Here is a 13,951-nt window from a genome sequence, read left to right as displayed (position 1 = left end):
CTGTCGATCATGGACACATTTGAGTCACCAAACCACCTACCAACCTGTGTTTTTGGAGCGTGGGAAGAAACTGGAGCACCCGAAGGAAACCCGCGCAGACACAGAGAGAACACAGCACACTCCTCACAGACAGTCACCCGGAGGAAACCCACGCAGACACAGGGAGAACACACTACACTCCTCACAGACAGTCACCCGGAGGAAACCCACGCAGACACAGGGAGAAAACACTACACTCCTCACAGACAGTCACCCGGAGGAAAACCACGCAGACACAGGGAGAAAACACTACACTCCTCACAGACAGTCACCCGGAGGAAACCCACGCAGACACAGGGAGAAAACACTACACTCCTCACAGACAGTCACCCGGAGGAAACCCACGCAGACACAGGGAGAAAACACTACACTCCTCACAGACAGTCACCCAAAGGAAACCCGCGCAGACACAGAGAGAACACACCACACTCCTCACAGACAGTCACCCGGAGGAAACCCACGCAGACACAGGGAGAAAACACTACACTCCTCACAGACAGTCACCCAAAGGAAACCCGCGCAGACACAGAGAGAACACACCACACTCCTCACAGACAGTCACCCGGAGGAAACCCATGCAGACACGGGGAGAACATACCACACTCCTCACAGACAGTCACCCGGAGGAAACCCACACAGACACAGGGAGAACACACCACACTCCTCACAGACAGTCACCCGGAGGAAACCCATGCAGACACGGGGAGAACATACCACACTCCTCACAGACAGTCACCCGGAGGAAACCCACACAGACACAGGGAGAACACGCCACACTCCTCACAGACAGTCACCTGGAGGAAACCCACACAAGGAAAGCATAAATTTTCCTTTTAAAATGTTACAACTGTGAAGTTACACTACACATGACTCAAAGCTTTAAAACAGATTCTTTCTGGCTGTAGGCAAAGGTAGACAACACACTCCACATTTACAAAGGGTTTTTGTTTGATTTCCTCATGTATCCTGCAGTACACACAGGAGTATGTGTGCCTGACTCTCGGACCGAAATGTGTCTTCTATGTCTTAGAATTTTAGATAATTGTGAGAGAAATATATTTAACTTCAGCCACAGTTCTAACACAGCACTAACTCACTGAGGCCAAGTACCTTGACATCAAGTACAGAGACTTTAGAATGGTCCTGCCCCTCATTTCACTGCTTGTCATTACTCTGACCACTTTTGGTGGATGACTGCACACCAGGAGCATCCCTTAAGAGATTTGATGAAGCTCTGATTGAAACATACTGATATCTCTAGCGTCCAACATCGAATTCAAGAACTGTCTGTTCACTTTTCTGCCGCATACATCCCCTTCAGCAGGGGCCACTGTAAACAGATCATCAATGCTTCTCGTGTCACCTAACAGAGGATTTAATCTTGTGGCTGATTAGTGTATCTGACTCCCACAGATGTTATAGGTCTTTCTTTTTTTCTTTCTCTCTCTCTCTCTCTCTCTCTCTCTCTCTCTCTCTCTCTCTCTCTCTCTCTCTTTTCTCTCTCTCGCTCTTCTCTCTCAAGGTTTTTCTGCTCTCTGTTCTATCTCTCCCTGTTGTATCTCTGCCTCTGTGCTCTGTTCTCCATCTATCTTTCTTTCTCTCACACACACACACTCTTCTTGTGCGGTGTTCTAATCTTGGCCAGACCGCACAAGTCAGTTCTAACTCACTGGCACTGCCCTGTTTATACAAGCACCCTTTATCAGTTTTCTCTCTGGTCCATAGGCTCATGTGAGATCAAACCCCACCCCACAGTCAGAGTGGAGTTTATATAACAGCAGTGGACTCCAGTGTTGTTGTGTTGTTGACTGGGTTCCTTCTGTCCACACAGTGTTGTAGAGACCTGCAGAGCCCTGAGATGTCGGTGAAGCTGGTGGCTGTGGTGCTGGTCCTCTCCCTGGTTGCGGAGGGCTCTAAGCTGCCGGGAGCGCCAATGGCCGCGGACATGAATGATCCAGAGGTTCAGAAGGCACTGCACTTTGCCATTGCTCAGCACAACCGGGTCAGCAATGACATGTGGATCAGCCACGTGACCAAGGTCCTAAGCGTCCATAAGCAGGTGAGGGATGGTCCACTTAGGGTCTGTCTTTCAGGAGTGGGCTTGTGTTTTAAACTGAGGCTTGTTGCTGTGTTCAGATTAAAGAGCTGTGCTGCTCCTATCCCATAATCACAATATAAAAGTGTGTGAACATGGTCCTAATGTGTGGGAAAGGATGAACAATTCTTATGAACAAGTTTAAATATCATTTAATGCCTTAATGTTATATTACTATAAAGTGTTATGATGTGTGTGTGATGGACAGGGACACTGCACATTTGTGTGATGGACAGGGACACTGTGGACATAGTGTACAATTCATCTACACCAGATGACATTAGCGGATAGTGGATACCCATAATGCACTTCACTGTTAAAGCCCTATGAAGCACTGTCCAAAATCACTCTCCACCCTCCGAAACCAAGTTCATTATAAAAGTAGACTGTATAGTGAGGAATGTAGGGAATAGTAAACAGGGAGTCATTCCGGACACAGGGTTCAGACCCAGTGCAGATCAACATCGCATCAGCAACTTAAAGATTTGTTGAGGATTGAGGAGCAGCTGCAGCGAACAGTTGGTCCACATTCACAGCAAAACGTATTATTATTTTTTTATTTAAGTTATTCCCGTGGAGATCACTGATCTCTTTTACAAAGGAGACGAGGTCAAAATGGCTGCAACACAGAGTTACAACAAATACTACACACACAAACATATTCAGATAAATACAATTCATATAAAACATCTACACAACGACAGCCTGGACTCAGTGGACTTCACCACGGCACCAAGTTTTCAATCTTTAGAATGAAACAAATAAACAGGGAGTTTACCTAACTAAGTCTAACTTACGACTAACTTTAAGCCAACTAACTAAGCCATTCTAATTATCCCCAAGAATAAACATTTACAACCTGACCTCTGTGAAAATAGGCAAAGACAACATCAGCCCATCACAGCAGGCCAAGCGGAATGAGATTCACAAATGAAGACAGTTCAGAGTGCTTTTGTTTGCTTAAATTATTATTATTATTATTATTATTATTATTAAAAATATATTTTGGTACAGTCCTTAAGCCTCAACATAAAGTTAACAAAAATACTGTAGAATTACTGGATTGTGTAAAGACTGATGTGTGTCGGGCAGCTGTCTTACTCTGGGCTCCTGCACACGGTTCCCAGAATAACCCCCTTGCTGCCCCTCCTCACATCAGCACCTTATTTTGGTGAAGGAGTTTACATGCCTGTGTGAGCCTAGGAGCTATATTTCTGGGGGCAATGGCCAAAAGTAGGGTTACTGAGGCCCCACCCTGGAGCAGTGTGGATCAGGGCAGGAACCCCAGCGTTCTGATCCTTGGAAACTACACTCCCTGGTGAAGTGGTCCGGGCATGACCAATGGGGAGGAGACCCCAGGGAAGTCCCAGAACCATCTGGAGAGATTGTATGTCTCGACAGACCTGGGAACGCCTCAACATACACTGGAGGAGGTGGCTAGGGAAAGGGAGGTCTGGGTTTCTTTGTTCAGGCTGGTGCCCCATGACTCAGATAAGCAGGAGATAATGGACTGGAAGTCCTCATTGTTCCCTGGTAGCAGTCGATCAATCCAGCATCAGTCATCAAGCTTCAATTCCACCACAGTGTTTTAAATACAGAGAGCCTTTGCAGCACACTGTCATTCAGAAAAGTCTCTCTACCTCCTCCATCTCTTCCTCCCTCTACGCATCATCCTCCAACTCTACCTCTTTTATTTCTCATCCTCCTCTCTCCTCACTCAGCTCATCTTCACCTTATTATCCTTCTTCCCTCCTCTTCCAGTTCTCCTACCACTTTACCTTTTCATTGTTCTCTTCATTTACTTCTTCCTCCTCCCATCTTTCTGGTTCCTGATCTTCCTTCTCCTTTTCTCATCCTTCTTCACCTTTACATGTTTTCCTTGTCCTACTCTTCTGTTCCCTTTTCCTTATTTTCCACCTTTTATCCCCTCTTTGTCCTTGTGCTCATATTTCACCTCTGTACGTCCTCCTCCACATTGTCCTGCTTTTCTCTCCTGATCCTCCACCACCTTTTCTTCCTCCTTCGCCACAGTGTTTTGATCATGTCTCTGCCCTCAGATTGTTGCTGGAATGAAGTACCTCTTCACGGTGGAGATGGCCCGGACGTCCTGCAGAAAGGGGCGGCAGAAGGAGGTGTTTCAAACCCATTGTGACTCTCAAGTTGCACGAGTAAGTACTTCTTTTGTTCAACTGAACTGACCATTTTCAGTTTGTTAGGATGCATCTGGGAACAGTTTGTGCTTTGTCTCTTTCCTCAGCCCCACGTGTGTAAGCTTGCCGTCTGGACCCAGGCCTGGATCAAGAAGATACAAGTCACGGAGGACACCTGCCTGTAGAGCTCTGGCACAGAATGCCGTTCTCTTCCACCAGGAATCAGTGAAAGACTCCTCTTCAGGAAGTGTTTATTTGAAGAGAGTGTTCCAAATCTACAGAGTATATACTGCTTTGTTGTAGCTGGATAAAATGCTTTCTTACTCCTAAATTTCTTTTTAAATTCTAACTGAATTGTTTTAATTTAAATCTAAAGTTCTGAAAATGAGAATTTGGACCTGTCAATTTTTATTAAATCATCCCTGAAAAGATCTGTGTAGATTTTCCCTGTTTAGTCTCAAGGTGTCATTCTCCTGCCTTCACTGGACATTATTTAATGGGTTCATTATTCATGTAAATATACTATAAATACAATACTAACAATGTGCAATAACAAACTAAACAATACCTCACACTGTACATCAACCATATACAATAACAATACAGAAACAATTCAATAACACAAACATACAGTAAAACAAAGAATAAAAATAACAAAGAATATACAAAAATACTACTGTATTATGACCAGTGAAAAAACATAGTAAAATTTAACATACAGTTATAACATCGGCAGAAATTGAATTTAATCTGATATAAAATCTACCATTGTGTAATGTAGTGTGATGTGATGAATGTGTATTAATTTCTAATAAGAAATGTGACTTTCTGAGATTTTAAATACCCAAACTTTAGCTGGTTTCAGAGACATCCCCAAGCCACACCAAGCCAAGATTGGAATTTGAGAAAAGCTTTTCAGCAAGAGCTGGCTCCAAATTGGTGCCTGAAGTCTGTGTCAGAGGGTCATAAAACTGACACTATAGGCCAGTTTACAACACAGGGTCTTGGAGGATCATGCAACTCTTCTCAAATGCAGAATGCAGAGAGACACACAGACTCAAACTTGATTAAAACACACATCTTCATGCCATGCCACAAGCACTCATGCAACCCCATACCATCAGTGATGCAGGCTTCTGAACGGAGCATTGATAACAACTTGGGTTATCCTTGTCCTCTCTGGTCCGGATGACATGGCGTCCCAGTGTTCCATAAAGAACTTCAAATCCTGACTCATCTGACCACAAAACAGTCTTCCATTTTGCCACACTCCATTTTAAAAGACCCCTGGCCCAGTGCAAACGTCTGAGCTTGTGGAGCTTACTTAGAAATGGCTTCCTCTTTGCACTGTAGAGTTTTAGCTGGCGACGGCGGATGGCACGGTGGATTGTGTTCACTGACAATGCTTTCTGGAAGTATTCCTGAGCCCATTCTGTTATTTCCTTGACAGTGGCGTTCCTGTTTGAGGTGCAGTGACGTTTAAGGGCCCGGAGATCACGAGCATTTACGAGTTTTACGGCCTTGACCCTTACGCACAGCAATTGTTCCAGATTCTCTGAATCTTTTGATGATGTTATGCACGGTTGATGATGATAACTTAAAAGTCTTTGCTATTTTACGCTGGGTAACACCATTCTGGTATCGCTGCACTATCTTTCTGCGCAACAATGGTGGAATTGGTGATCCTCTTACCATCTTGGCTTCAGAGAGACACTGACACCCTGAGAAGCTCTTTTTATACCCAATCATGTTGTCCATTGACCTAATTAGTGTTAATTGGTCTTCCAGCTGTTTGTTATATGCTCAATTTCCTTTTTCCAGCCACTTATTGCTACTTGTCCCAGCCACTTATTGCTACTTGTCTTTTTTGGGATTTGTTGACACTGTGAAATTTTGAATCAACATATTTTTCCTTTAAAATGTTACATTTATTCAGATTAAACTTTTGATCTGTCATCTATGTTCTATTACGAATAAAATGTTGACATTTGCCATCTCCACATCATTGCATTCAGTTTTTATTCACAATTTGTTTAGTGTCCCAATTTTTGGAATCTGTTTTGTATGTTTGTGGTCTATGCTACATAGCGCTGTTTCAGAGTTTTGTTCTATGTTTAAAGCTTTCTTGTTTAGCATCTGGTTTAGTGTTTAGCTTTCTTCTATCTCCTGCACTGACCTCCATCCCTGTATCTTGTCTTTCTGACCTTACCCCAACCGTGACAATTCCACTTTAAAAAAAAAAAACACAGCCTTTATTTCTTGCCACGTTTTTTAGGTTTTTTCCCCTGCAGATGCTGTTGGACTGGATTTGCTCTTTAAAATTTCCTTTCTTTTTTCATATTCTTCCAAGAGAGTTCAGTGAATGATTGGGTAGTTGTTAATAAGTCGTCATGGAAACAGTGGAACTTTACTGCAACAAAACCTCAGTCACTGCAGTAAATCACTTACTGTTCTTTCTTAGTTAAGTGAAATGTCTGAGGGGTTTTATGGAACACACTTAAGTAAGAAACTTTGACCTAAGGTTTATATTTAAGGGAAAATCCTAAGGTGTTCTCTGCAACTGGGCACTGAGCCTCAACCCCGTCTCAGCTATTTCTCCGGGAATGGGGTCAGACACATTCCTACTCATGTTCCACTGAGATGTAATGGGGATCTCTGTCATAGCTACTCCAGGCTCAGCACTGCAGAAACTGCTCTATGTAACGTAGGAAACCACACCCCCCTCCTTGATTTCAGGAGTGTGCTGTAAATGTGAATTACACTCTGCAGCTGTAGGGGGAGCCCAGGAGTCTGTGTTCCAGCTCTGTAGACTATGCTTATGTAAAATGACGGGGTTTTCATGTCTCTCAGGGAAAAGTTTGAGTGTGATACTTTATTGAAGTGGACTGAAATGTGCTGCCGGTCAGTGAAGTGCTGTCCTAATGAAGCCGAGTGTGATGGCCACATTGTGCCTGCGCTGATGACTCACTTATCTTTACAAGAGCACTTTATGACTGTCCACTTACTGTAAGTAATTCTGATACAGCACGGATGAGCGAGCTAATATTCTGTTAGGCTTCAGGTCTATTAGGAGCACTCAGAAACCAGCTAGCTAAAGTTGCATCTTATAAAGTTAGTGATCTGTTTTTATGTTGTTTCTTTGAGTTATTTCAGTCTTTTTTCATCATTAACACTCAAACACATTATTCACATTTCTGAAATGCAAAAAATATATAATTTGTCTCAGGCTTTTCTTCAACAGTTTGCAATAAATAAATAAGTTAACAGAAAACATATAAACATTCCTTCATTCACTATCTGTAACCCTTATCCAGTTCAGGGTCGTGGTGGGTATGGAGTCTACCTGGAATCACTGGGCACAAGGCAAGAACACATCCTTCACAGCATGACACACACTCACACATTCACACCTATGGATTTTGGAACATGGGATGAAACCCACGCAGACACAGGGAGAATACGCCACACTCCTCGCAGACAGTCACCCGAGGAGAGGGTCCCCCCAGGACCCCATGGCCCTGCAGTAGAAGAGCAGTGTCGCTTATTTGTGGGTTTCAATGATGGGAAAATAGTAACTTTCGATTTACTGCTGCGACTGTGCTCCCACCAAAGCACTCTGCTCTCTCAACAGAATTTCTCTGCTCCTGAGCAACAAGTTTAAGAGACTTGAATAAATTGAGTGGAATGTACTTGCTGCTTTTCATTAAGACGTAATCATTGTAATCAGCAGTGCAAATAAAGTTGTACATTTTAGACTCTGTTTGACTAAAAACAAGGCCACGCTCAGAGAAATTTGTCAGAATACTAATCACATCATCTGATATGTTCACATCTTTGATTTTTGGAGCGTTCTGAGCCAGTGCTGATACCCACTCTCTCCACAATGAATCAAACTCTGCTTTCACCCCCTTTGGATTTCCACTTTGATTTTCTCTACATTTTAAACCAAGCTCTTTGCTTTTTTCAAAGAGGGTCTTCTCGTAGTTGACCATTTGTTCGTCCAGAGATTTTCGAAGCCTTTTCTGTTGAATGTTGTAATCCAATTTTCTTTTTGCATCATTCATAAGTTCTTCATGGAGATGCCCTATTTGTTTCTGAAATGTGTTTTTCCACTGAATCAGAGTTTCTTTTTCACTGTCTTCCTCAAAAAACACTTTAAAAGCCCCTTGCACCCCGTCCATAGTCACTGCCATTTCTCTGATGAGGTCTTGCGTTTCAACTGCTTCCACGTTTCCACTGGAGACTCTGTTAAGCATTGTGTTTTCAATCCCCAGCATGGCACTCCTAAGGCTCCAGGTCCACTTCTCATGTTCCTCCTCCAGTTTCCTATGAACAGAAATCTCATGTGCATTCTTGAAACTAAAAACAAAGTTTTCATTCAACAGTGCATTCCACAGGTCATCCACACGCAGCTTAAACTGTGATAAAGTCATTCCATTTGTTTGTGATGCACGGTGAACAATTGCCCTCTTTAGCTCCTGAATATTTTCACTGTAGCATGGGTTTGGTGGAGCCATGGGTGGGCTTCCCTCCCAGAGCTGTACAAAGTATCTCACATCATCCTCTACGTCAAACCCAATGACATCACTGAAACACTCCGCATCACAGACTTCGTCTTTTGCTGCTAACTTTGTCATTTCATCCAGTTTGTCCTGCAAACGTCTCCTTCCCTTCATCATTTTCTCTCCAGCTGCAATATCAGTGACGTTCTGATGCACAAACACACAGCTGGGGCTCAGTCTGACCTGCTTCATCCTCATAAAAGCCTGGACAACAATCTGGAGGATGTCCTGCATCTCTGATGGATTCTCTCCAAAAATATTGATCAAAGTCATGTTTCCAAGACCTACCACAAATGTTGCCAGTTCATTATCGTGATTTATGGTGGCTTTTCCAGACAGCTCTAAAGCTCTGAGACCTTCAGTATCAACAACGAGGATGTAGTCCAGCTTCAGTGTGTGTTTCATCTCCTCAGAGACCTTGACCAGCTGCATGAAAGCACCTCTCGTGCACCTTCCGGCACTGACGGCGAACTGGAGTCCAAACATGGCATTCAGCATGGTGGACTTCCCAGAGCTTTGGATCCCCAAAACCGACAGCACAAAGACCCTCTTGTCCTCCAGTTTATTGATGACTTCCTTTAGAACTGCTGAAAGCCAGATCAGAGGAACGTGAGCAGCGTCTCCATCCATCAGCTCCATTGGGTGTCCTGATATCAGTAGATCAGCAGCAAGTCCTGGCAGGTAAGAGAGACTGAGATTCTGTTCACCTGCCCTTGAAGACACTGAGGCTTCATAAATCTGACCCATTTCCCGGAGCATGTGCTCTAAGCCGAGTGTGGCAGCATTGAGCTTGCGTGAGATTTGTTCCAGGTTTGACTGCTCTTCTTGAAGTTTTTCTGTTTTGACAATTTTCACATCAGTATTTGAGAATTCTTTATCATGTGTTTTTTTTAGACTCAGCGCTTCTCTCCATTTCTCGTCGTACTGCTGATGGATGGCAGAAAGTTTGTCAGAAGTGAAATCATCCAGATAAATTGCCATCCACTTGATAAAATACCTTTTCCCACTGTTTGATAATGACCTCAGATTTCCAACAAACAGCCCCATGAGTTCACTGAAGCCTTGTTTCTGCTGCTGCTTTCTCAGTCCCTTCATTTCTAGCTGCTTTTGGGCTTTCTCTGTTTCTAAGTTGTTACTGTGTAGCCGTCGCAGGTCTTTGTTTCTTTGACACCACTCATGCCAGAGCTCTCCCTGGCAGGGGAGATACTTGTTTTTGACTCTGGGTGGATCTTCTGTCTTCAGGAATGTCAGAATCTGCTCTGCTGCATTCTTCCCACTCTGACAGGCTTCACTGCACTCATCCAGCTTCAGCTCTTTGTGTTTTACCAAGTCTTTAATTCTGAAAATCACAGGGCGATCTGAGAGGCACTCCCTGATCACTCTTCTGAGAGCAGCAGAGACGTCAGACTGATTTCTGCCCTTCAGCGCTAACTTGTATTTTCTTTTTCCGATCTTGAAAACAGCATCTTCATTCTGATCTTCTTTATCAGTCAGAACAACAATGAGAGGTGTTGTTGACCTGCAGAGAGTCTGTACAACTGCCCTGTCACTGTTGTCCATGTCCAGATTAGATAAAAATACAACATTTACGGAGGCCAGTTCAGTAAGAATCTTTCTCTGAGGCTCATGTTTGTGGGAATCACCGTGTAGATTACAGAAAGCAACACAGTCACTGAAGTAATCTGTGTTTTTTCCAGAGGGGAGATACCAGGCGATCTCCACCACGCCATCCATCAGTAGACGACTCTTGCTGCTGCCTGGACAGTGTCTGTGGAAGAATGTGTTGTGCTTCTCATTGATGAAGCTGTTCGCCAGCTGAGACTTGGATGAGGAAATGGAACCCATCCTGAAGAACGCCACCATAGGAGTCTGGGCTTGGTACATGGGCAGGGACATGTTTTTGATTTTGCCTGAGGTGTCTATGGTCTTCCAGCTCTTACTGACCTGCCGCATTGCCCACAGATGAAATCCAATCTCTGTGGAGAAAGGCACCAATAAGGGAATGGCGTATTGACACTGAGAGAGCTTGGTCACCATGGACTGCTGAAGGAATGGGTCAGCACAGAGGAACACTGCCATCTGAATATCCATAGGGTGAATGTGGAGTGTTTTGTTTTGGACACTCGAGGTACTCTCTGCGAGAAGAGCACCAAAGACGTCTCCTGAAGTTAATTTCTGAGACTTTGTTGCTGGTGGTTCAGCTTTGACGGAGATGTATCTTGCTCTGTAATCTACAGTCAGAAGCCTTTGCATGAAAGCGTTAACCAGATCCTGCTCTTTCCTGGGCTCCTCAGGGTGGAGAACGGATGGAGTTATTTCAAGGAAGCTTTCTTTTGTAAGTCTGTCCTCATACTTTCCCTCAAGACCCAGTCTATGTAAGAGCTCTTGTATCTGGCTGTAATTGGAATCTTCTTCCTGAAAAACAATACAAAGCCATGGAAAAATGCATTCATTCATTCATTAAATAAACTTATTCAATCAATCATGGACAAGTAAATAAACACTTTTATAAATGTTCACCATACACTTCTGTAACAGTTTTCTAAAGCTCTGAACAACTTGTGAGAGGATGAGAAAGTAACAATTTCCATGTTGTTTTTCCCATTAGTGATCAATTAAAAATAATAACAAATGAAACGCATAATTTTCTGAAATTAATTGTGACTATTCACATTATCCCTTTTGAATACTAAAGTATTTAATTACAGAAATCCATTAATTCATTCATTATCATTAATTATTCATTATTATTATTATTATTAAGTACACAGTGAAATTCTACCAATATCATACAGGTAATAGCCAAGAGGCCCCTCTGTTTAATGACAGTGGAATAGTTTAGGCATTATGGGTCATTTTTGAGAAATCCATATTGGAATGTATTCAGTATGATTTCATGAGAAAAGTATACAGTGAAATTTTGCCAAAATCATACAGCTGATAGCCAAGAGGCCCCTCTGTTTAATGGCAGTGGAATGGTTTAGGCATTATGGGTAAATTTTTGAGAAATCCTTATCAGTATATATGTAATATGAGTTTATGAGAAAAGTACATAGTGAAATTCTACCAAAATCATACAGCTGATAGCCAAGAGGCCCCTCTGTTTAATGGCAGTGGAAGGTTTAGGCATTATGGGTCATTTTTGACAAATCTATATTATTAAATATTTAGTATGATTTTATGAAAAAAGTATACAGTGAAATTCTACCAAAATCATACAACTGATGGTCAAGAGGCCCCTCTGTTTAATGACAGTGGAATAGTTTAGGCATTATGGGTAAATTTTGAGAAATCCTTATCAGTAAGTATGTAATATATGTTTATGAGAAAAGTAGACAGTGAAATTCTACCAAAATCATACAGCTGATAGCCAAGAGGCCCCTCTGTTTAATGACAGTGGAATGTTTTAGGCATTATGGGTAATTTTTGAGAAATCCATATTGGAATGTATTCAGTATGAGTTTATGAGAAAAGTATACAGTGAAATTCTACCAAAATCATACAACTGATGGTCAAGAGGCCCCTCTGTTTAATGACAGTGGAATGGTTTAGGCATTATGGGTAATTTTTGAGAAATCCTTATCAGTATATATGTAATATATGTTTATGAGAAAAGTACACAGTGAAATTCTACCAAAATCATACAGCTGATAGCCAAGAGGCCCCTCTGTTTAAAGACACATTACACTGTCTGTACCTTTAAAGACACACTACACTGTCTGTACCTTTAAAGATACACTACACTGTCTGTACCTATAAAGACACACTACACTGTTTGTACCTTTAAAGATACACTACACTGTCTGTACCTTTAAAGATACACTACACTGCCGGTACCTTTAAAGATAAACTACACTCTCTGTACCTTTAAAGATACACTACACTGTTTGTACCTTTAAAGATACACTACACTCTCTGTACCTTTAAAGACACACTACACTCTCTGTACCTTTAAAGATACACTACACTGTCTGTACCTTTAAAGACACACTACACTGTCGGTACCTTTAAAGATAAATTACACTCTCTGTACCTTTAAAGATACACTACACTGTCTGTACCTTTAAAGATACACTACATTGTCTGTACCTTTAAAGATACACTACACTGTCTGTACCTTTAAAGATACACTAAACTGTCTGTACCTTTAAAGATACACTACACTCTCTGTACCTTTAAAGATAAACTACACTCTCTGTACCTTTAAAGATACACTACACTGTTTGTACCTTTAAAGATACACTACACTCTCTGTACCTTTAAAGATACACTACACTGTCTGTACCTTTAAAGACACACTACACTGTCTGTACCTTTAAAGATACACTACACTGTCTGTACCTTTAAAGATACACTACACTGTCTGTACCTTTAAAGACACACTACACTGTCTGTACCTTTAAAGATACACTACACTGTCTGTACCTTTAAAGATATACTACACTGTCTGTACCTTTAAAGGCACACTACACTGTCTGTACCTTTAAAGATACACTACACTGTCTGTACCTTTAAAGATACACTACACTGTCTGTACCTTTAAAGATACACTACACTGTCTGTACCTTTAAAAATAAACTACACGTCTGTACCTTTAAAGATACACTACGCTGTCTGTACCTTTAAAGATACACTACGCTGTCTGTACCTTTAAAGATACACTACACTGTCTGTACCTTTAAAGATATACTACACTGTCTGTACCTTTAAAGATACACTACACTGTCTGTACCTTTAAAGATACACTACACTGTCTGTACCTTTAAAGATACACTACACTGTCTGTACATTTAAAGATACACTACACTGTCTGTACCTTTAAATATACACTACACTGTCTGTACCTTTAATGATACACTACACTGTCTGTACCTTTAAAGATACACTACACTGTCTGTACCTTTAAAGATATACTACACTGTCTGTACCTTTAAAGATACACTACACTGTCTGTACCTTTAAAGATACACTACACGTCTGTACCTTTAAAAATACACTACAGGTCTGTACCTTTAAAGATACACTACACTGTCTGTACCTTTAAAGATACACTACACTGTCTGTACCTTTAAAGATACACTACACTGTCTGTACCTTTAAATATA

The 13,951-nt window shown here is 41.9% G+C and overlaps 2 protein-coding genes across 2 annotated transcripts; one reads left to right on the top strand and one right to left on the bottom strand.

Moving 5' to 3' along the window:
- Positions 1-1,897: 1,897 nt before the first annotated feature.
- LOC136705953 (cystatin-like) lies at positions 1,898-4,510 on the top strand. The gene is made up of 3 exons (XM_066679809.1): positions 1,898-2,098; positions 4,192-4,302; positions 4,392-4,510. The coding sequence occupies exons 1-3, from the start codon at positions 1,898-1,900 to the stop codon at positions 4,467-4,469; spliced, it is 390 nt and encodes a 129-aa protein (XP_066535906.1). The 3' UTR covers positions 4,470-4,510.
- Positions 4,511-7,867: 3,357 nt separating this feature from the next.
- Positions 7,868-11,976, bottom strand: LOC136705544 (interferon-induced very large GTPase 1-like). The gene is made up of 3 exons (XM_066679173.1): positions 11,914-11,976; positions 8,032-11,261; positions 7,868-7,928 (listed from the first exon to the last, which is right to left on the bottom strand). Exons 1-3 carry the CDS (start codon positions 11,974-11,976, stop codon positions 7,868-7,870), a joined length of 3,354 nt encoding a protein of 1,117 aa, XP_066535270.1.
- Positions 11,977-13,951: the final 1,975 nt, after the last annotated feature.

The sequence above is a fragment of the Hoplias malabaricus genome, chromosome 8 (assembly GCF_029633855.1).
Source record: "Hoplias malabaricus isolate fHopMal1 chromosome 8, fHopMal1.hap1, whole genome shotgun sequence".
Classification (NCBI taxonomy): domain Eukaryota; kingdom Metazoa; phylum Chordata; class Actinopteri; order Characiformes; family Erythrinidae; genus Hoplias; species Hoplias malabaricus.
This window is presented reverse-complemented; position numbering and strand designations above follow the sequence as displayed.